Source organism: Oryzias melastigma, linkage group LG11 (assembly GCF_002922805.2).
Source record: "Oryzias melastigma strain HK-1 linkage group LG11, ASM292280v2, whole genome shotgun sequence".
Taxonomy (NCBI): Eukaryota; Metazoa; Chordata; class Actinopteri; order Beloniformes; family Adrianichthyidae; genus Oryzias; species Oryzias melastigma.
Window position 1 is genome coordinate 20,996,870 of NC_050522.1, and position 24,531 is coordinate 21,021,400.

General features: G+C 36.4%; 1 protein-coding gene and 5 gene segments (V, D, J or C); 4 read left to right on the forward strand and 2 right to left on the reverse strand.

Moving 5' to 3' along the window:
- The first annotated feature begins 445 nt into the window (after positions 1-445).
- LOC118599394 lies at positions 446-930 on the forward strand. The segment is given in 2 exon segments: positions 446-497; positions 605-930. Coding segments are annotated over 2 exon segments (378 nt in total).
- An 8,943-nt stretch (positions 931-9,873) lies between these two features.
- Positions 9,874-16,395, reverse strand: LOC112162707. The segment is given in 4 exon segments: positions 9,874-10,236; positions 11,155-11,206; positions 15,928-16,235; positions 16,343-16,395. Coding segments are annotated over 4 exon segments (729 nt in total).
- LOC112162706 lies at positions 11,821-12,747 on the forward strand. The segment is given in 2 exon segments: positions 11,821-12,049; positions 12,197-12,747. Coding segments are annotated over 2 exon segments (360 nt in total).
- The window catches only part of LOC112162408 (Ig kappa chain V-III region MOPC 63), a 13,733-nt gene continuing 1,977 nt past the window's right edge, over positions 12,776-24,531 (forward strand). The window contains exons 1-2 of the mRNA XM_036214229.1: positions 12,776-12,827; positions 12,935-13,242. Of these exons, the coding sequence (XP_036070122.1) occupies positions 12,776-12,827; positions 12,935-13,242 (360 nt within the window). The remainder of the gene's footprint in view (positions 12,828-12,934; positions 13,243-24,531) is intronic.
- LOC112162710 lies at positions 18,684-19,208 on the reverse strand. The segment is given in 2 exon segments: positions 18,684-18,988; positions 19,142-19,208. Coding segments are annotated over 2 exon segments (357 nt in total).
- Positions 19,916-21,304, forward strand: LOC118599341. The segment is given in 2 exon segments: positions 19,916-20,058; positions 20,958-21,304. A coding segment is annotated over 1 exon segment (246 nt).

The following is a 24,531-nucleotide window of genomic DNA, read 5'->3' on the forward strand; positions in this document are numbered from 1 at the left end:
AATATTAGCATGTGGTTGGTGTGAATTAAAGATTGTTAATAAATATCTTTGATTATTAAAAAACATATTTTTATCAAATATTTAGATGTCTTCTCATGATATTAAAAAAGCTTTTAAAAAAGAAATAGTTTAAATAAGGCTAACAGTGACGTTATAATAATCTGATAAAAAAAATAGACAAAATTGACTAAAATAACTCTGATAAATGTTTTGTTTTAAAAACTTTTAGTCTCTTAAATAATCCTGATGATGAAGATGATCCATGTTCCTGTTGGAGTGAGTGGTTGCATTTCCATAGAGACACTTTGCATCAGCAGCTCCATGCTCCAGTGCTCTGGGAGACTTTATAGTCCTGAGAGTTGAAGACTGGATGACTGACAGCTGTCCTTCATCACAGCAGAAGACACACAAATCCTCCTCCTCATCATCATCATCATCATCAAACATGAGTGTGATCTGCGTCCTCATCTGGACTCTCCTCTGCTGCTGCTTCACAGGTAAAGTCCAGAGAATCCAACTCCTCTCCTCTATGAACATCCGTCCCTCTGAAATGAAGGCCACAAAAGCATGAAGCTGCTTTCTGTTTCTGTCTCTGTATCCTCAGAGTCCAGAGGACAGGTCACAGTGACTCAGCCTGGAGCAGTGAGCTCCACTGTGGGTGGATCTGTCTCCATCTCATGTAGGACCAGTCAGGATGTTTATAGTAATGTCTTTGCCTGGTATCAACAGAAAGATGGAGAAACTCCCAAACTCCTCATTTCTTATATCAACAGCAGACAATCAGGAACTCCAACTCGTTTTACAGGCAGTGGAACATCTAATGGACAAGATTTCACTCTGACCATCAGTGGAGTTCAGGCTGAAGATGCAGCAGTTTATTACTGTCAGAGTGTTCACTACATCAACAGTCAGTATGTGTTCACACAGTGAAAAACAGTCGTACAAAAACCCTTTTCAGTCAGAGAGAACAGAAACTGATGATACAGTTCAATGAAGACACCCCCCCCCACACACACACAGAAACACTCTTGTGTTTTCTTTCTGTGAAACATCTATAAAAATGATTTCAGTTTTAGTTAACTTTAACATTCATATTTACAGAATGTTTTTCAAATATTGACGTCCTAAAGATACATCACAAAAAGTTTTTTCCCCTAATAATGAGTTTTTTAAACAAAACATTTTGGTTTTAATTATTTTTTATCATCCGATAATTTCTCTTACAGTAATTCTTTTTTTGTTCATTTGAATATTCGAAAGTATTTTGAAGTCAGACACAGAACTTTTAAACAGCTGTCCAAATGTTGTTTTATTTGATCTCATTAGAGATTAATTATATGTTAGATTGAAATCAAAGGAAAATCCCATGAAACTGAATATTTCTTTGTTCAAATTGTGATAAATCAGCAGCAGATAAAACCCCAGAGTTTGATAAAGTTCTGCTTTGTGACACATCAACTGTGATGGCGGGCCGACGTCTCCCTTCCCCGCTCCATTCTGATGCATCCACTTGCAGACAAATAGATCCATGTGCATCTTCATTTCCTCGTCTGAGCTGCCGTCTGGCTCAAAGCTGTACAGATGATATTGCTTACCGATTTTGTTGCTACGCTAATATTAGCATTTGGGTGAGGGGCTGTAAGCTATCAGGAGAGTGTTTAATCAAACGATTGCTGGGATATCAACAAAAGGTTATTTATGTGCCAACAGTCTGACCAACAATTTAGAGAAGAACTTCTGATGAACTTCTGCTGTGATGCTGAAAATATGACAAAAATACATAATCAGAATTAAAAGACCTCTGGAAACAATTTAACAACAGATACAAATAGAGTTGGAACTAGAATTTAAGTAAAGTCATTATGCAATACTTATAGTCTGAGAAATATTATTACAGCACTTCACTCACCAGAAACTAGTTTTAATTGATTTGATTTAGAAAAAATATGATAAAACTGATACTATGAAACTGAGAAAAAAGTCATATTTGTCATAAATAAGAAAAAAATTGAGTATTAGTATGAATACGATACAAATTATTATTTTTATATTTAATTTTTTTCTTACCAACACAAAACTTTCATAAAAAAAAAAAAAAACTTTGTTTCTTATCTTAAAAAATAGAAATCCTTAATTAAAAAAATGGCAACTAAATTGTTCTGTTTTTGTTAAAAGAATTTTATAAAAGTCATTTTTTAGCATTTGAATCACAAAGATTTTTTTTCCAAAAAGTTACAGAACATAAAGAAAGATTGACATGACTTAGTGTTATACATGAAATACTGTCTCACCATAAAGCAGATGTTTTTGTTTAATATTAACATGTTTATTTAAAGGAAGAAGATCCTGAATGTAAACAAAGACAGAAGTTTAATTCTAGGAAATTTTCATTTTCAACCAGATTGTACAAAACTGGTGATAAGATTTAGGGTTTGATTTTGAACATTAATATATATATATTAGAGCTGTCAGGCGATTAAATTTTTTAATCGCGATTAATCGCATTTTGTCCTGAGTTAACTCGCGATTAATCTCATATTAATATGTGGCCTTTTTTTTAGGAAAAAAATGTGTGCTTCGTGGAATTTAGCAGTTCTACATTAATTATGAAAACAAGAATGGTAAAATTAATAGTTTTCATCAGAAATACTTTATTTTGTAACATTATATTGAGATAAACTTTCTAAACAATAAAAGACTGTAACATAAAATGCCTAACAAAAGCCCAAGTGCAAGTGAAGGGCATTTTAAATTCAAAACTTCAATCAACGTTCAGTAAAATAAAATAAAAAAAACATCAAAAATAAAATTTCCATAACACTTTCATGTTCATTTTTTGTCAGGACCAAATCTTTTCCTCCTGTGCTGAACTACAGTAATAAATGAAATAGAGATTTATCATTTCCAATGAACTTTTGTTTTTTAAAACATTAAAGACTGAGAAAAGCGGGATGCACTGAGGATAGTTTGACAGTCTGTTACTGCCGCCGCGTTGTCTGGCTGCAGCTCAGCGGAGTTCACGTGATGAATATGCCGGCAGACAGAGAACTATGCTGGGGCTGGATCACGCTTAAACCTCCAGAACATTTAGAACGTCCCCCGGTGAGCTTGCTGTTCGGAACGTCGGGGGTCCGCAGCTCTCGGGACGCGGCGCCGGACGCGAGCCGGTACCACCAGACGTGGTACTGGACGCGAACCGGAGCCGGGTTAGAGTGCAGGAGCTCTCCAGGTCCTAGCGCCGGGCCGGTTCTAGCTAGCAGCTCGGAGGTTGGAGACCCGCCCGTGATCTCGTGAGAGCAGCCGGTGAGTTAGAGGGCGGGACGCCCGCGCGCGCGGTATGGAAAGGCACGTATGAGAAAATCCCATTGACTGTAAAAATAATGGACCTATCGAGCTATGAGGTCCCCCCATTATATACAGTCTATGGAAAATCCGCGATTAATGCGTCAAAAAAATTGTCGGCGTCAAGCACGTGTCAGATTAATGCGTTTTTAACGCGCTAAATCTGACAGCCCTAATATATATATATATATATTTATATTTATTTATGATATTAAAACTTGATATGTCATCTATATACAGTATAATTAAATTATTATAGAAGTGTATATCTTGCCAGTGGTTGCATTTCCATAGAGACACTTTGCATCAGCAGCTCCATGCTCCAGTGCTCTGGGAGACTTTATAGTCCTGAGAGTTGAAGACTGGATGACTGACAGCTGTCCTTCATCACAGCAGAAGACACACAAATCCTCCTCCTCCTCCTCATCATCATCATCATCATCAAACATGAGTGTGATCTGCGTCCTCATCTGGACTCTCCTCTGCTGCTGCTTCACAGGTAAAGTCCAGAGAATCCAACTCCTCTCCTCTATGAACATCCGTCCCTCTGAAATGAAGGCCACAAAAGCATGAAGCTGCTTTCTGTTTCTGTCTCTGTATCCTCAGAGTCCAGAGGACAGGTCACAGTGACTCAGCCTGGAGCAGTGAGCTCCACTGTGGGAGGATCTGTCTCCATCTCATGTAGAACCAGTCAGAATATTTATAGCGACCGTTTTTCCTGGTACCAACAGAAAGATGGAGAAACTCCTAAACTCCTCATTTATTATATCAGCAGCAGACAAACAGGGACTCCAACTCGTTTTACAGGAAGTGGGTCAAACTCTGGAACAGATTTCACTCTGACCATCAGTGGAGTTCAGGTTGAAGATGCAGCAGTTTATTACTGTCTGGGTGGATTCTACATCAACAGCAAATACTCGTTCACACAGTGAAAAACAGTCGTACAAAAACCTCTCTCAGTCAAAAAGAGAACAGAAACTGAACTTCCCCCAGTCTCAAAAACTCTCCCTAACCCATGATTTAAACAATCTAAAGAATGCTTTTGTTTTTTTTAATAAATGCATGTGTCTGAGAATAAAGATAAACTATCTTCTGATTTTATTCTAAATATTATTACTAATTTATATATGAACATCAATTGTAACTATAGAAACTGGTAAGGGTTCATTTGTCTCATGAGTCTCACGTATTTACACGTTTCCTTGGTTCCTATCAGCTCATTGATTATAGTTTCAATTTTATTAATTGTTTTGATTCAACAGAGATTCATCAGTTTTAGCTGAACTGTACGGTAAAAAAACAATCAGCATGTAAAAATACATCATTGAAGATGGAGACCATCAGAACGTTGGAAACTGAGTCCTTAAGAAGAGTTTCTTCCATTATCAAAATGTGCTCAGACACTGGAGAACCCAAAGCCACAAGTGGATCCGAGTTTCTGAGAGTCAACGGCTGCGTAACAGACAGTTCACAAAACAACAACTTCAAGAAAAACTTCAGGCTGCAGAACAAGCAGCAGCAAGAAAGACATTATGTAGATGTTGGAGTTAGACAAAGAGACTCGTCTGTTTCAGGAAACAGCCTCTCTACTGAAGACTGGAAATAGGAGTTATGGATCATTGAATTATCTCACAACTTTGGTTCATCACACGTAGATGAAAGGCTGGCTCCACAGTGTGACATCAGTACTCATGCATGGAAGAGGAAGTGTGATGATATGGAGCTGTTCAGTTGGATTCAGGGTCAGTAACTTGTACAGAGTGACATCCACCCTAAACAAACATAGAACTATCTGGAAGAAGTGAGATAAGAACAGCAGAGTTTCCAGACTAGAACTAATTAAAGTGGATTTCTGATAAATGGAACAGAAGAGTGAAAGCAACACAATCTACAATTGTCAAACATTTATGATCATTTCTGCACGAGATTCAGAAAAAAAAAAACTTTCTGAAGAATATTTCATTTCTATTCCATAAAGAATACTACGACGGAGTATTAGGGCCACCAAAAAGGAAAAAAAAGTAATATTACGACTTTTTTTCTCGTAAATTTACGACTTTTAATCTCGTAAATTTACGAGAAAAAAAGTCGTAACTGCTAAATTACGAGAATAAAGTTGTATATTTATGACTTTAAAAGTCATAGGCTTATATTTACGACTTTTAATCTCGTAAATTTACGAGAAAAAAACTCGTAAATTTACGAGATTAAAAGTCGTAAATTTACGAGAAAAAAACTCGTGATTTTTCGAGAAAAAAAGTCGTAGTATTACTCGTAAATCTACCGAGATTTAAAGTCGTAAATTAATGAGAAACAAACCCAAATTAGTCTGTTTATCAGAGCTGACGTGGAGTATCTTGTGAAGATTTATTTCCAGATCGGTGTTAAAAACAAAGAAATTCTGAACCTTATGGCGATTCAAGACCAAATTATTTCCTGTTTCGGTGTCGGTAGTGTGGAGTTTGATATGTAAATAAAGAGCTCAGAATAATGCGTGTTTATCAGGTCCGTCACTTTATTTTTCCTTTCCTTTCCCAGAAGCCTTTTCGCCACCTTATGTCACATGACAACCAAAGGAGAATGTAAACAGAGCTCCGGGCGCCTCCATCTCTAAATGAAATATCCCGTCTCAACACAAAACAACACTGAGAAATGACAGTTGTCTGTTACATTAGCACAAGAACATTGAAAATTCAGAAAACTAGTCCTCTTCAGACGGAAGCATCACAGAGTTGGAGGAGATCTGGTCTGTCGCGGAGGAAGGAATGACTGGAAGTGAACAGCTGCGCGGACATCGACGGCTTCGTCGACGTAATCTGCAGAGATCCTGCAAGCCAACATCAACGAATAAAACATTAATAAGCTGTAAATCAAATAAAGAAACTTCCAAACACTTGAAATATTTTAAACATTCGGTTTACCTGATGAAATCCAAGACGTTTTTCCACATTTTGGTCGGCCTGCTTCAGCGCACAGCATAAATTCGCTGGACTGTAGGCTCCCCTCGACTTCAATATATTTACAAGAAAAAAAGTCGTAGATTTACGAGAAAAAAGTCGTAAATTTACGAGATTAAAAGTCGTAAATTTATGAGAAAAAAATTGTAAATTTACGAGATTAAAAGTCGTAATATTACTTTTTTTTTTTTTTTTGGTGGCCCTAATACTCCGTCGTAGAATACAGCAGCCGTTTGATTGTGTTTTTACTTTATCAATTAAAAGTTTAGACTACATTTAGGTTCGTAAACTGATTTGTTAGACCTTTTTGTCACTTCAGTTCTTCTGTTGTGTTAATCTTGCATTTCAGGCTGACAAAAAAAAACCATTACAATGAATTTGTTCAAGAACTCTGAAAAATGTGGCAAACAACTCCATCTCAAAACATGATAAAAATGGAATGAAAAGTTTCTAAACACAAAAAACATCAATAAAATGAGTACAAGTGAACTGACTAAACTGAAATCCCTGATAAAAAGTGACATTGTAGTTGTTTGTTGCCTTAAAAAAAGCACAACTTCACAGTTTATAGTTCTATCACTCTTTGGTCTCAATGTGTTCATGAATGTTCTTTCATGTACAAGTGTGTCCAAGTCATTGACTGAAAGTGTCTTTATTGTTAGAATTGGTAACTGAAAATATGTGTAAAAAAACTCTGAAATCTGAGCTAAAAAGCTGCTTTTTCAATGTTATTTTCTTCATGTTCATATCATGTTCTTTTTAAACTAAAATGTTTTTTTCCTGTTCTGTATAGTATATGTATTTTAGTATTCAAAAAATATTGTGTCAGTTAAAAAAAAAAAGTTGCTTCTGTCTTAATAGAACATATGGAAGAGAATCATTTAGCAAAATGTTTTTATTGATTGATAGTTTTTCATTTGACACTGTAACAAGTCAAAAATCCAATCACAGTTTAAAAAGGAGAAAGTTAAAAAAAAAGAAACAGCACAGAAAACAGATTTATATCCAGAAGATCTTGTGTTCGCTTTCTGTTACCATCTCTGATGTGAACGGGTCGGTTTTGACCCGTGTCTTAAATCAGCTGTAAAATACACTAAAAACTATTAGCTATCATCCAATTTGTTTCTCATCTCTTGGTTAGCTTGTTAGGCTTCCATATCCATGAAAATATTGGTTTAAATATTTTTGGTATGGGCCTCTGGGCCTTTTTTTGTCAGTATACCCCTTGATTTCAATTTTAAAAAATGGTAAAATTAACCTCAATAGAGTCATATAAATAAATAAAAGGTTGTTGTGTTATCTGACTATTACTAAGCACTATTAGAACACATCTCTTAAATTAATTTGTTTTATTTATTTTTTCATTTTAATATTATTAACTATAGTAACATCTATGGTGTTACGGGTCAATTTCGACCCATATATATTTATTCCAAGAAAAAGGCAAAACAGTGTTTTTTTAGCAATAGAACGTTAATATAAACACAAAATGAAAAGCAGAACAGGTCTTAGCACAAAATATAAATTTGCTAGGTCAAACAAATGACAACCAATCCATCAAATCAAACCAAAATACCAAATCAGAGTAAACGTCTCTGTGTGCAAGAACATGCATGTGTATGTGTGTGTTAGGAGGTATGTGTGGCAAAAAGTGACACTTTTAGTGTGTTCTTTGCAGAGATATTTCTTGCACTTGAAGCACAATGCGTTTTTCTTTCTGTCCTTACTGCTTGGGCAGACTTGACACCTCTTTCTGATAGAATCAGGTGGCCTGGGTGGGACTGTGGTTGTGGCTGTTCTGGTTGGTGTTGAGGCAGGGTCCATCTCTCCAAGACATCCCTTATGGGGGGCAAGCTTGTCAGATCTTGCTCTGGTATCTGTTGTCAAATCTAAGGACTCTTGATATCATGCGAAAAGGTCTGAAGTGACAATCCTTGCACGGAAAATATTTCTGCCTGTCGATGCGTCCCAAAGGTTATCAGTGGCCTCATTGAAGGATCTGTACTCTCCAGCAAGAAGAAGAACACCAATATAGGCATCCAGGTATTCCTCATCAATGTCTTTCCACATGTCACCATGGACTTTTTTTCCTTTCAAGTTTGTCATAGCAATGATGAGTCTTTTTAGTGACAATGGCATAAATAGCTCAAAAAATGTCTTGATGTCACTGACTCTTGTCACAGCAAACCTTGTGATTCCAGGGGTCATTTTGATGACATTTGCAGCAGCCCCCCTGCCATGTTCATCATGAGGTACTGAGCTGAAATTAGAGATGTGCACTGCAAGTCTAATGACCACTCAAATTAGTGAATTGACATAACATGTCTGGACATCCCCATCTTTGTTTGTTTTGTTTTTGTGCAGGTATACTGGAAAACAGGGCAAAATGAGAATCCCCAAAAGCTCACATGATTGGTAGAGGAGCTGGCTGTCAGTGTTTTGGCTAACAGTGCACTTATGATTTAAGTTTTGGTTCTAATTATTGCTTTATGATCTTAATTTTATAACTGGGTCGAAACCGACCCGAACAACACAAAGGTCATAATTTCAACCAGAGAATTTTATAATTTAGTGAAAAGATTTTTTTTGTTTTATTTTGTTGAAATAGAGATTCTTGACAAAGTCAAAAAGCCTTGACGCAATAAACTAATTTACATGTTTTTTAATGCATTTAAAACTTGAAAACGGGTCGGTGGCGACCCGAACACCAGAGGAAGGTTAAAAAACACTGAAACTCTGATGATAGAAACTTTATTATACCAGATAGAATCACATTCTAGCATTTTTCCTCAAGAAGCCAGTTTGAGTAAAATTATAATGTAAAACTTCTTTATTAATTTATTGATCATAAGTATTATTTTTATATGATGAAAAATAAATAAATATCTAAGATCATGTAGAAAAAATTCCAAAAAGTCTTCTACAGCACCAAATAATACATCGTAAGACTTCTTTTAAAAAAAAAGTTAAACAACAAACTGCTAGATAAGTGAAATAAGATGACATGCTATTGTTTTTAGCATAAATGTATAAGGTATTTTGTTTTCAGTTCATAGCTTTTTTCATACGTTGTTGTTCTTCTTGAGTTCTTTATGTAGAAAGAAAATGACTGTTCATTCATGTTTTAGTGTGTTTCATCTTTAGACAGTTACTGAGTTTATTGTCAGACAGAAACTCTGAACTCCTCCTGAGTTTTAAAACCTGCTTCTTCTTAACTGCTGCTTTTTTTAGCTTTTAGTTCTGTTTAACCCTTCACATCTTATGTAGAAAATATGCAATGTGCCATGAAAATCAAGACACTACCTGATTTAGCATCACCTCAAGAGCAAAACGGACCGAAGAATATATTTTGTATTATATGGAAAAAAGGCAACTTTGAAAGGGTTAAGATTTTTTCATGTTTTTCCCCCCAATTTATTGTATTCCACAAAATATTTTATCAGAATAAAAATACTTGTCAGAGGGAATCAGGGAAGAAATCAGTTTTAAAAAGTTTTTTTTATTTGCAAAAAATGTTTTCTACATAAACTGTAACAAGTCAAAAATGAAAACAGAGTTTGAGAAAGAGAAAGTAAAAGAATAAATGCATAGAAACAGATTTATATCCAGAATGTTTGCGTTCAGGACTGGGAGCACTGGTCTCTCCTGAGAGTCTCTGAGACTGCAGTCTGGGATCCTCTCTTGGCCTCACAGGTCACCTTCTCCCACTGGTCTGCAGAGAGCCTCAGGGTGCTGCTCCAGCTGTAGAGGCCGTCCTTCTGCAGCACCCCGGGGCTCCTGCTCTCCTCCCAGTTGCTGCTGCTGCTGCCGACCACCTTCCAGGACAGAGTCCAGTCTGAGGGGAAGCCCTTGTTGGCCACACACATGAGTGTGGCCTTCCCCTGCTGCAGCTCCTTGGTGGAGGGGAGGAGCACGGTCAGGGAGGGCGGGGCATCACCTAGGAGACACCAAATTCTGTCAGGTGTTTTTCTGCTCCATCAGTCATTGATTCACACATTGTTTCACTTCCTTGAAGAATCTCTCATGCAGATCAGCAACAAGAGAAACTTCAGTTTACACTGAAAAATGTCCAACTGGGTTAGAAAAAGAGCAGATGAATCTTCATGGAGAAAACAAGTTTGGACTGAAGGTCTTTAAAAAGATTAATCAGACATTAAAAAATGAACAAATTGTGATAAAAACAAAACACTCATGTTGGTTTACTGTGATGTAGAAACGTCTTGAAAAAACAAACGTTTTGAAATACATTATGTCAAAGAATCAGTTTGGAAAGAATTTTAAGAGGATAAAAACAGAATCTTGGTACACGATGATAATATTGACATGGAATATTTTTTTTAAAGCACTCTGTTATTCGCACAATACATTATGAGATGGAAATATATTTTTAGGTTTCAATAATGAATATAAAAGAGTTTAGGTTGATTTGGAAAAACAATAAAACTTAACCCAAATTATTCTACAGGTAATATTTAAAATAAATACATTTTTAACTTCCAGTCTGTTTTTTTTGTTTTTTATTTTTTTTTGTTACTAAAAGTCGTCCACAGTGATTAAAACTGACCGTGTTTTACAAAAACCTCTAACTGTACAGAGAAACGTTCTTCAACTGTTTTAATATGAACTAAATGTTCTGAATTTCTCAATTAACACACATAGAAATGTGTTTTTTTATATATAAAAAGGCAACAGAATTTTATATTTTCAAGTTTCACATTGACTTTGTCTGCTATAAAAAATGTATTTTACCACAAATAATAGAATCTAATTTTTAAAAGTATAACAGTAACTCAAGACCAATTAAAGAAAGAAAAAAGACATTAATATATAGAAAGACAGAGAAAGATCGACTTACTTCCAAACTCCAGTCTGGTTCCTCCACCAAACGTGAGCCACAGTGATACAAACTGGTTGAAGCGTCGTACAAAAACCTCTGACTGTACAGAGACACGCTCTCTGACTCTGAAACAAACAAACTCAACTGAAATAATGACAGTAAATCTATATATAATGCATATTGTTGCTTAAATTTAAATTTTATTGGGTTATTGGAATGTAATTAAACTGTAAAAATATTTTAAACTATTTTAATAAAACACAAAGTCGTAAATATTTTCACATTAACACAAAACCACTAAAATCAAAGAATGATTGAAAGCTGCTTCAAACAAATCGATATAAATATGTCATTTGGATTAATAGTGCAAAATTCCACGATTAACTATGTTTCAAAACTAATAAGAAGATCATACAGAAGATTTCAGGATTAAATACAGAAAACTGTGATTTACAGAAAGCAACTTTGGAATTATTGTTCTATCTTTTATTTACATTTGTATCTTTAGATTTTCATTAAATACATGTTTTCAGGGGTAATTTCATTGTCATGTTTCTCTCCATATTTTGATCAATGCAGTGATTAGTTATTGTAGTTTCAGGTTGAATTCTGGGAAATTTTAAATTCACTTATTTTTTCTTACTTGATTTTCAAACCCCATTAGAATTAATTAAATTACAAAGTTTGTGTGTAGAATAATGTGTTTGTGTAATAATGATGGTGACATGTGTAGAACAGCAGCTCCTGACTGGTTCAGTGTGTTTGCATATGTGTGCTGCCTCTCTGCTTCCAGCAGTTAAAGCTCAGTGTTGATCAGTGGCTGTCCAGACCTTTCAGAGACTCGGACTCGCCCGCAGCACAATGATGATGTCACTGACTCTGCTGCTCTTCACCCTGGAGCTCCTCGTTCAGGGTGAGACTCTCTTCTGAAAACTTTGCTTCCAGCAGCAACCAGGTTCTCCACAATGATGGAGAGACTCTCAAACAAGCAGCACTGACATTCTTCTTCTAGGTTTTTCTTTGAGATGATTTTGTCTCAATAATTCTTCTCTATTTTCAGCTTCATCAGAAGAAATCATCCTGACTCAGACTCCTGAAGCTCAGTCTGTAGTTCAAGGACAGACTGTCTCCATCAGATGTAAATCCAGTAGTCTCATTGGTGATGACATAGACTGGTATCTTCAGAAACCTGGAGAAGCTCCTAAACTGCTGATATATGATACTACAGCTCGTCAGTCTGGAGTTCCAGATCGTTTCAGTGCAACTGCAGTTCAGACTGACTTCACTCTGACCATCAGCAGAGTTCAGCCTGAAGATTCAGGAGTTTATTACTGTCAGCAGCATAACAGCATCCCGTTCACACAGTGAAACAACGTCGTTCTTTAAATTGTCAGAAAAAGTCTCAAATCCAGCAATAAAGAGAAAAAAAAGATTTCAAAGTTAAAGATGATCCATGTTCCTGTTGGAGTGAGTGGTTGCATTTCCATAGAGACACTTTGCATCAGCAGCTCCATGCTCCAGTGCTCTGGGAGACTTTATAGTCCTGAGAGTTGAAGACTGGATGACTGACAGCTGTCCTTCATCACAGCAGAAGACACACAAATCCTCCTCCTCATCATCATCATCATCATCATCAAACATGAGTGTGATCTGCGTCCTCATCTGGACTCTCCTCTGCTGCTGCTTCACAGGTAAAGTCCAGAGAATCCAACTCCTCTCCTCTATGAACATCCGTCCCTCTGAAATGAAGGCCACAAAAGCATGAAGCTGCTTTCTGTTTCTGTCTCTGTATCCTCAGAGTCCAGAGGACAGGTCACAGTGACTCAGCCTGGAGCAGTGAGCTCCACTGTGGGAGGATCTGTCTCCATCTCATGTAGAACCAGTCAGAATGTTCATGGCAACAACTGGTTAGCCTGGTATCAACAGAAAGATGGAGAAAAGCCTAAACTACTATTTCAATATGTTGGCAGCAGAGTATCAGGAACTCCAACTCGTTTTTCAGATGGTGGATCAAACTCTGATTTCACTCTGACCATCAGTGGAGTTCAGGCTGAAGATGCAGCAGTTTATTACTGTCAGAGTTTTCATGTCATCAACAGTCAGTATGTGTTCACACAGTGAAAAACAGTCGTACAAAAACCTCCCTCATTCAGGCTGAACAGAAACTGAACTGACTGCTGCAGCTGGAAGATGCTGCAGACACAGATGTCTGTACGTAAATGTGTTTAGCTGAAGAAAAGGTGATTTCCAATGGCTGAGCAGTTCACTGAAACAGATTCATAAAACTAAGACTGAATCAAATGTTTGAACCCTTTTTACACACGTCTGACACAAAAGAGCTTAAATGATCAGTTTTTGTTCATTTTTGTGGGTTAAATTGACCTTTAAACTGAGAGCTAGAAGCAGCAGAAGAAACGATTCTGTTGAATTTGAATGACTAATATTAAAATAACACATTAATACAATGAACACAATTTTGCTTAAACTGTTTATTTAAAAATAAGTAATATAATTTTAACATCTTATTATTATACAGTTTATGGTATTTACTAATGAATAAAGCTTAAATGTGAATAAATCAGTGTTGACTTTTTAACAACTCTGCCTGCAATATTGAAACATTTATAAAAACTATTGACATTTTTTAGAGGTTTTATAAATTAGTTTGCATCAATTAAGCTATATTCTAAAGGCATGATGGGATGATGCTCCGAAATGAAAATGTTGAAATTTCCAAATCATTAAGATGCAAAAACAAAACCTGCCTTTCAGTATTATATATCCTGCAACTAAAAAGCACACAAGACCATTTCCCGCTCCCCACAAACACAAAGACCGCTGTCATGCCTGTGAACAGTAAATAAACAAGCAGCCAGACCACAATGGCCCACTCTCAGAATGGTAAACACCATCCCCTCTTTAGGACAGGAAAATAACTCCTGATAGAACTCTGACATGAGTAGAACAGTCGCCCCCTTTGTTCCCTGTCCCATTACATCTGCCAAACTGTGTTAACATATTCTGTACACATGCTGTAACACTCCTGGGGCCCGTTTCAAGAAGCAGGTTTTGTTGGAACTCTGAGTTCGTGAACTCCAAATTCGGCAAAACTCTGAGTTTTCGGTTTCAGAAAGAGGGACAACTCAAACCCGGGAAAGTGGGCGAAACCAAGCCCGTTCCAAGAAGCGGGTTAGGATGAATTCAGAATCAATCACTATGGTTACTGAGTCTGTGAACGAAACCTGGTCGGTAGCAGGTTTTCTTCAGGAAACTTAGAGTTCTCTGTGGTCTCCGCCCCTTTTTAAAGTGAAAGATGTTCAAATATGAGTTCCTCATTAACATTTAGAGAACATTCACATTAGAGACGTCACGTTTTCACCACGTAGAAACGAAAATGACACGTTCATTCATAGAGGATCACGTAGAGAGGAGGCTGATTAATCCAGAGGAAATGTTATTTACATCGGTAGAGGATTTGGAGGACACGAGTCGACTGACTGCAGTTTCCCCAATTCATTTTTATTTCAGCGATATTATAAATAGTGAGTTTTTCCAGAGACTCGCTATTAAAAAATACAGTTTTCTTTTCCTTATTTTAAACCCTTAACAATAGGAATCAAGGAATGTCAAACACCGGAGAAGGATGTGGACTTGTCCTCCGTCCAGGACTTGCGTCAGACATTAGCTCAATTGACAACAACTCTGCCTCCCACTGCATAGGGTAGCGAGTTCGACTCCCAGCCACGGAAAGCTATTTTTATGTTTAAAAAAATTCGGCGAATATTTTTTAGGTCTTGAGAATTAAAATTAAATAAATACTTTTTTAACATATGCCAGGCAGCTACAGTTTCTTTTTAGCGTGCAGTGATATCTGTGTGTGTAGGTGGTGGTGGTGGGGGGGGGGTGTTACGATCACGGAGATTACTTATTAGATTGGTAACAGATCAAAAACCACTCCTTACTCAACAAGAGACAAAATAACCTTCCTGACATTATTTATTCATTATTTGGAATAATTCAAATAACTGCAGATATTTTCTCTCTGTTCTACCGCTGCAGCTGTGTTGCTTTTCTTGATGAAAATGTTCTCCTATAGTCTGCATATGCTTGAAGGAACTTATCAATTTCCCTCGCCGGAAGTACGTAACTCAGCTGTTTGATCGTTGCCATGGTGAATCATGCTGTCTTTGCTCCATTGATCAGGGCTTTTAATGGTCGCGACGCTCACACCTGATTCTGGTTCTGACAACTTCAAGTTGATTGATTCAAACATTTTCAGCTGTTCTGGAACCGAAAACCCTGAGTTTGAGAATTTTGAGTCCAGTGACTCTAAGTTCAGGTTTGAACTCTAAATTTGTTGAACCTGCTTCTTGAAACGGGCCCCTGATTTGCGGGCTTTGTTTATTTTTGTTCTTTAGGGAGTTTTGGTCAGGCAGCCATTAGCAGGGAGCTGCTGATTTCGATGGTCGCCATGGCTGTGTCAGCAGTCTCCCTGACTTTTTCTTTACTTCTGGCCAAGGTTCCAACTCTGTTTTGGTTTGTCTTTTATTTAACCAGCACACTAATTATTTTTCTTTCATTTCAGGACATAGGTTTTCATTTATTTTGATAAACGGTGTTCTTTTCGTTAGTTTTTGTCCCGTTTCCCCCCCTAGACTCGACCCGTGTTTTACCCCAGGGGATATAAAAATGAACACATATTCTGTGTTTTCATTGAACTGTAACAGTTCAGTTTCTGTTCTGTTTGAATGAGGGAGGTTTTTGTACGACTGTTTTTCACTGTGTGAACACCCACAGACTGTTGATATAGTGAGCACTCTGACAGTAATAAACTGCTGCATCTTCAGCCTGAACTCCACTGATGGTCAGAGTGAAATCAGACTTTGATCCACCATCTGAAAAACGACTTGGAGTCCCTGATACTCTGCTGCCAACATATTGAAATAGTAGTTTAGGAGTTTCTCCATCTTTCTGTTGATACCAGGCTAAATAGTTGTTGTTATAAACATCCTGACTGGTTCTACACGAGATGGAGACAGATCCTCCCACAGTGGAGCTCACTGCTCCAGGCTGAGTCACTGTGACCTGTCCTCTGGACTCTGAGGATACAGAGACAGAAACAGAAAGCAGCTTCATGCTTTTGTGGCCTTCATTTCAGAGGGACGGATGTTCATAGAGGAGAGGAGTTGGATTTTCTGGACTTTACCTGTGAAGCAGCAGCAGAGGAGAGTCCAGATGAGGACGCAGATCACACTCATGTTTGATGATGATGATGATGAGGAGGAGGAGGAGGAGGATTTGTGTGTCTTCTGCTGTGATGAAGGACAGCTGTCAGTCATCCAGTCTTCAACTCTCAGGACTATAAAGTCTCCCAGAGCACTGGAGCATGGAGCTGCTGATGCAAAGTGTCTCTATGGAAATGCAACCACTCACTCCAACAGGAACACGGAATAAAATCAATGTGAGACTGTTTTTCTTTACCAACTTTTTCTCCTGGATGGATCATCCTCCAGATTTTATTTTTTTAACGTTTACAAAAAATGGGTTGCAGGTTCAACAACGACAAAAAAAACACCTTAAACAAATAAAAAAAAATGTGTGGTTCAATTTAAATTGCTATTTAAACAATTTACATTTTTGGAGTAGACAGGAATTTTATTTGAAACAGCTTTCAGGAGTCTTTGATTAAATCGCTGTTTGAAATAGCATCAGGTCAATTTAAGAGTCATTATAAAAATGTGACTCATAAAATTAGTGGACATGGAGTAAAATGGATGAAAAAAACAAAGAAAACAACGAAGAAGATCAAAATATGAAACATTTATGAGAATAGATAGTTCCTCTTTGTTTGAAGAACATGAAGGCTGTGATTCAGATTCTACACTTCCCAAATTATCAGGGCATCCCACTGAGAGATCACAGTGAATGTGGAGAAATTTTCATGTGTCCCAACTCATGACTGATTACATAGTTCAGGTGCGGCCAGCCAATAAGAACATGCCAGAGCAGGGTGTGATGCAAAACATGCAGGAAGGTGGCACTCGAGGACCAGGGACCCGTTTCAAGAAGCAGGTTTTGTTGGAACTCTGAGTTCATGAACTCCAAATTCAGTAAAACTCTGAGTTTTCGGTTTCAGAAAGAGAGATAAGTCAAACCTGTGAAAGTGGTCGAAACCAAACCCATTTCAAGAAACGGGTTAAGCTGAACTCAGAATCAATCACTATGGTAACCGAGTCAGTGAACATAAACTGGTCTGGAGCAGGTTTTCTTCAGGAAACTCGGAGTTACCTGCGGTCTCCGCCCCTTCTTAAAATGAAGGATGTTAAAATATGAGTTCCTCATTAACATTTAGAGAACATTCACATTAGAGACGTCACGTTTCCATCACGCAGAAACCAAAATGACATGTTCATTCATAGAGGATCGTGTAGAGAGGAGGATGGATTAATCTGGGAATGTTATTTATGTCGGGAGAGGATTTTGAGTCCAACTTTTCAAATCATTTTGTTGTAAATTCCAAAGTTTCCCAACAAAATGATTTGGTTTTATATATATTACTCACACTTCAACACAATTAAATAAATAAGGCAAAAAGGTGAACAATAAAACATTCTCAATGTATTATTAAATGAATGAAACTTAACATTATTCAAAACAAATACAATTTTTTTTTTTGCAAAAACTATAAACTTGCTTTTTGCCAAGTTCAACAAGTTTTTTGTTAAACCAATTTCTTTTGAGTTTTTTAGGTGTTTTTTCAACTTCTTCTGTTAACTTTAAAAATCTTTTCCAGAGCAAAATATGGTTGTGAGCTCAATTTTATGTTTTGAAAATTGAATCCAACCGAAATTAGAATCTTAATATTTAAAAATTGAATTCATGAAAAAGTTAAATGTATCAACATGTTTTTCTAAGTATGTGTTCTAAACAATGACTAGATACTTTTGCTTCAGCATCAGGATGATTTAAAAAAGTATTAAAGGTTAAGAATAATTCATCAGTGAATAAAAAATGCAACATTCATTTCAATCAATCAATCAATCAATCAATTATACTTTATTAATCCCAGGGGGGGGGAAATTAGGTGTCATCTGGAACTTAAACTTATTTTTGTATAATTAGAAAGGTTTAATTTGGGCTTCTGTAGTCACTAAATAACAAAACACTGTTAAAATGATCAGTTTGAGCTCATTTTCTGTGGTAAACTGCATTATGGAGTTTATCAGAATGACTCTGTTGTCTCTGAACCGTATTAGATCTAAACTCTTCAGTTGGAAATTATTACAGTTTTTATAATTGTGAGCTCACTGAGGAAAAGTTTGCATAAACTGTTTAATTGATGTTATTTCATATTATGTTCATTATCACATCTTTCGTTCTTACATAAAATATTAATAACTTTTTAGTAAGGAAAGTTAATTTTTATTCTTAATTAGTTAATATACTTTAGATTAAGCTTTAAGATGTACAGATGTGTGTGATTATTGAAGTGTATCAGTTCAGTTTCTGTTCAGTTTGACTGAAGGTGGTTTTTGTACGACTGTTTTTCACTGTGTGAACGGGAAGCTGCTACACTGCTGACAGTAATAAACTCCTGCATGTTCAGGTTCAATTCCACTGACTGTCAGAGTGTAGTCAGTTCCAGATCCACTTCCACTGAAATGACTCGAAACTCCAGACTGACGGTTTGAAGCTGAATAAATCAAGAGTTTCGGAGATTCTCCATTTTTCTGAAGATACCAGTTAAGACAGCTGCCAACACTTGAACTGGATTTACATGTGATGGAGACAGTCTGTCCTTGAACTACAGACTGAGCTCCAGGAGTCTGAGTCAGGAGCTTTTCTGATGAAGCTGAAAATAGAAAAACATAGAATTAATTGAGACAAAATCAGTTCAAAGAAAAACCTAGAAGAAGAATGTCAGTGCTGCTTGTTTGAGAGTCTCTCCATCATTGTGGAGAACCTGGTTGCTGCTGGAAGCAAAGTTTTCAGAAGAGAGTCTCACCCTGAACGAGGAGCTCCAGGGTGAAGAGCAGCAGAGTCAGTGACATCATCATTGTGCTGCGGGCGAGTCCGAGTCTCTGAAAGGTCTGGACAGCCACTGATCAACACTGAGCTTTAACTGCTGGAAGCAGAGAGGCAGCACACATATGCAAACACACTGAACCAGTCAGGAGCTGCTGTTCTACACATGTCACCATCATTCATACACACACACATTCTTATACAGACAAACTTTTGAATTTAATGAATTCTAAAGGTGTTTGTAAAACAAGTAAGCAAAAGTAAGTGCATTTAAAATTTCCCAGAATGCAGCCAGAAATTAGAGTGCAAAAATAATACAAACTACAATAATTAATAACTGCATTGATCAAAATATGGAGAGAAACATGACAGTGAAATTCCCCCTGAAAACATTTATTTAATGAAAAACTAAAGATGTGAAAATAAATGGAAGAAAGCAGAATAACTCTAAACTTTTCTTTCTGTAAATCAGTGTCTTGTTTTTTTTTTTAATCCTAAGTTCTTTGGTATTTTACTTTTACTAGTTTTGTTACATAATCAATCATGCAATTTTTCACAATTAGTCACAATTATAATTTTTTTTAAAGATTTGTTTTTAAGCAGCTTTCAGTCATTCTTTGAATTAAGTGATAATATTTACAACTTTATGTTTTATTAGAATAATTTAAAATGTAATTTATAGTTTAAGTACAACTCTGTAATTGAAAAAAAAATGCAAATTTTACCAATAAAATGTATTATTTTTAGTGATTTTTTTTCTCATTATTTCAGTTGAGTTTGTTTGTTTCAGAGTCAGAGAGCGTGTCTCTGTACAGTCAGAGGTTTTTGTACGACGCTTCAACCAGTTTGTATCACTGTGGTACACTTTTGGTGGAGGAACCAGACTGGAGTTTGGAAGTAAGTCGATCTTTTTGTGTCTTTCTATATATTCATGGCTGAATTTCTTTTTTTAATTTATCCTGAGTTAATAATATACTTTTAAAAATTAGATACTATTATTTTTGGCTAAGTACATTTTTTATAGCAGAACAAGTCTGTGTGAAACTTATAAAATTTTATTGCCTTGTTATTAAAAAAACATATTTCTTTGTGTATTAAGTGAGAAATTTAGAACACTCATTTTGAAACAGTTGGAGAGTCTTTCTCTGTACAGTCAGAGGTTTTTCTAAAATACAGTCAGTTTGTATCACTGTGATGGACTTTTAGTCAAAATGAAAACAAATGACTTGAAGTTAAACATTTTAGGATTCTGAGTATTTCCTGCAGAAAATTTTGGGTTAAGTTTTAGTCTTTACCATATGAGCCTAAACTCTTTTAAATCCATTCTTTAAACCTAAAAATATATTTTAATTTTATAATTTATTGTACCAACAACAGTGTGCTTTAAATTAGAAAATAATTTCATATAAATATGGTCATTGTTTACCAAGATTCTGTTTTTACCTTCTTAAAATTATCTTTCCTAACTGATTTTTTGACATTTGGTATTTGAAAATGTTGTTTTTTTTTCAAGGATTTTCTACATGACAGAAATCCAACATGAGTGTTTTATTTTTGTCAAAAATCGCTCATTTCTTTAATGTCTGATGAATCTTTTAAAGACCTTCAGTCCAAACTTGTTTTCTCCATGAAGATTCATCTGCTCTTTTTCTAACCCAGTTGGACATTTTTCAGTGTAAACTGAAGTTTCTCTTGTTGCTGATCTGCATGAGAGATTTCTTCAAGGAAGTGAAACAATGTGTGAATCAATGACTGATGGAGCAGAAAAACACCTGACAGAATTTGGTGTCTCCTAGGTGATGCCCCGCCCTCCCTGACCGTGCTCCTCCCCTCCACCAAGGAGCTGCAGCAGGGGAAGGCCACACTCATGTGTGTGGCCAACAAGGGCTTCCCCTCAGACTGGACTCTGTCCTGGAAGGTGGTCGGCAGCAGCAGCAGCAACTGGGAGGAGAGCAGGAGCCCCGGGGTGCTGCAGAAGGACGGCCTCTACAGCTGGAGCAGCACCCTGAGGCTCTCTGCAGACCAGTGGGAGAAGGTGACCTGTGAGGCCAAGAGAGGATCCCAGACTGCAGTCTCAGAGACTCTCAGGAGAGACCAGTGCTCCCAGTCCTGAACTGAAGCATTCTGAATATAAATCTGTTTTCTATGTTGTTCTTTTATATTCTCTTTTTCAAATTCTGAAAAAAAATATCAACAAATAAATGAACCATTGTGTCATCTGATTTTTTTGTTAGTCTTTTGTGTGAAAAAAGATAATTCTTCTCTTACTCTGATATAATATATTGTGAGCAATAAACTAAAAACAGGTAAAAAGATATTCCTTTTATCACTGACTTCATTTTGAATTAAATACAAATATATTTCAGCTCTTTCTTTTTAATATGATGCTAAATTAAGTTTCACATGAACACCGTTGACTCACTCTGTCAGCGTCTCTACACTTCTCATTTAGCAATTTTCTGCTTATGTTCCTGCAGTAGAAACTGAGCAATAAACTTCAACCTTTGACAGAGCTAAGTATCTACGTCATAATGTTTCCGTAGAAAAGTATCATTCACATGCACAAGGAGCTTTAAGACAATTTTATTTTCCTGAATAATAATTTGAATACAACAGTAACATAGGTATGACGCGGCTTAAGCCAGAGTCTCGTGGTGTTGGTTCCAAACCAAGACAAAGATAGAGGGTATTGTCAGGGATGGCATCAGACAAATAATCTTTGCCAAACCAAAAATATCCACTTCCAACCTGTGCAGGTGGAGGAAGCTGATTTGATGTGGAGATCCCTGAGGGGAAAGGCCAAAAGAATAATAATAATAAAAAAAAAGAAAATCAGTATTAAAAAGTATTTTAATTAATGATGCAGATTAAATGAAACAACATTTTTTGGATAAAAATTCACTCCTTTATACATGGTGCACATTATTGACAGATTCTTTGTTATCCTAATGTTTAAATTATCAGTTTATCCATCCATCCATCCATCTTTCTGGCCGCTTCTTCCCTTTCGGGGTCGCGGGGTGCCGGAGCCTATCCCGGCTACTGATGGGCGAAGGCGGGGTACACCCTGGACAGGTCGCCAGTCTGTCGCAGGGCTTCAAAATGATCAGTTTATTTCCGTGTTAATATATAGTTAATATATTTTTTAACATAAACATAAAATATATGTTCGGTATTGATATAGTAATTACACAGGTTTACAATATTATCTGGATCATCCTTTATCTTTACATATATGGTGTGTATTTTATATGTGTTTTCTTTTGAAGGGATGTTTATTGAACTGTATCATCAGTTTCTGTTCAGCCTGAATGAGGGAGGTTTTTGTACAACTGTTTTTCACTGTGTGAACACATACTGACTGTTGATGGAGTGAAGACTCATACAGTAATAAACTGCTGAATCCTCCACCTGAACTCCACTGATGGTCAGAGTGAAATCTTGTCCATAAGATGTTCCACTGCCTGTAAAACGAGTTGGAGTTCCTGATTGTCTGTTGCTGATATCATAAATGAGGAGTTTAGGAGTTCCTCCATCTTTCTGTTGGTACCAGGATAAACGGTCGCCAACAATATTCTGACTGGTTGTACATGAGATGGAGACAGATCCTCCCACATTGGAGCTCACTGCTCCAGGCTGAGTCACTGTGACCTGTCCTCTGGACTCTGAGGATACAGAGACAGAAACAGAAAGCAGCTTCATGCTTTTGTGGCCTTCATTTCAGAGGGACGGATGTTCATAGAGGAGAGGAGTTGGATTCTCTGGACTTTACCTGTGAAGCAGCAGCAGAGGAGAGTCCAGATGAGGACGCAGATCACACTCATGTTTGATGATGAGGAGGAGGAGGAGGATTTGTGTGTCTTCTGCTGTGATGAAGGACAGCTGTCAGTCATCCAGTCTTCAACTCTCAGGACTATAAAGTCTCCCAGAGCACTGGAGCATGGAGCTGCTGATGCAAAGTGTCTCTATGGAAATGCAACCACTCACTCCAACACGAACATGGATCATCTTCGTCATCATCACTGAAATCATTTTTTCTATTTATTGCTGCACTTCAGACATTTTCTGACACTTTAAAGAAAACAAATAATTTGCGGGTTGTATGTTTATTGTTTAATGATAGAATAAATCTAAAATTCAAAAGACAAAAAGTGTAAAAATCAAAAATAATATTTATAGTCTTCATTTCCTGATTGAAAAGTGCTGAAATGATCAGTCTTAGTTCATTTACATTGATTTTAAACTGACAGCTTGAAGCAGCAGAATGACTTTGTTAAACCTGAACTTCTAGTTTTCTAACTCTTGTGCTATTCTAGGCCCGTTTACATTAAAAGTGGATCATCTGGAACACACAAGACAGAACCCTGAAGACTCTCAATGATGTTTTATCATGAGTCTCTGAAAGGTCTGGACAGCCACTGATCAACACTGAGCTTTAACTGCTGGAAGCAGAGAGGCAGCACACATATGCAAACACACTGAACCAGTCAGGAGCTGCTGTTCTACACATGTCACCATCATTCATACAAACTCAATATTATACAGACACAAACTTTTTACTTTAATTAATTCTAATGGTGTTTGAAAATCAAGTAAGAAAAAGTAAGTGTATTTAAAATTTCCCAGAATTCAGCCTGAAACCTAGAGTGCAAAACTGATACAATCTACAAAAACTAATCACTGCATTGATCAAAATATGGAGAGAAACATGACAGTTGAATTAGCCCTGAAAACATTTATTTAATGAAAATCTAAAGATAAAAATGTAAATAAAAGAACAATAATTCCAAAGTTGCTTTCTGTAAATCACAGTTTTCTGTATTTAATCCTGAAATCTTCTGTATTATCTTCTTGTTAGTTTTGAAACATAGCTAATCATGGAATTTTGCACTATTAATCCAAATGACATATTTATATAGATTTGTTTGAAGCAGTTTTCAATCATTCTTTGATTTTAGTGGTTTTGTGTTAATGTCAAAATATTTACAACTTTGTGTTTTATTAAAATAGTTTAAAATATTTTTACAGTTTAATTACATTCCAATAACCCAATAAAATTTAAATTTAAGCAACAATATGCATTATATATAGATTTACTGTCATTATTTCAGTTGAGTTTGTTTGTTTCAGAGTCAGAGAGCGTGTCTCTGTACAGTCAGAGGTTTTTGTACGACGCTTCAACCAGTTTGTATCACTGTGGTGGACTTTTGGTGGAGGAACCAGACTGGAGTTTGGAAGTAAGTCGATCTTTTTGTGTCTTTCTATGTATTTATGGATGAATTTCTTTCTTTAATTGGTCTTGAGTTACTGTTATACTTTTAAAAATTAGATTCTATTATTTGTGGTAAAATACATTTTTTATAGCAGACC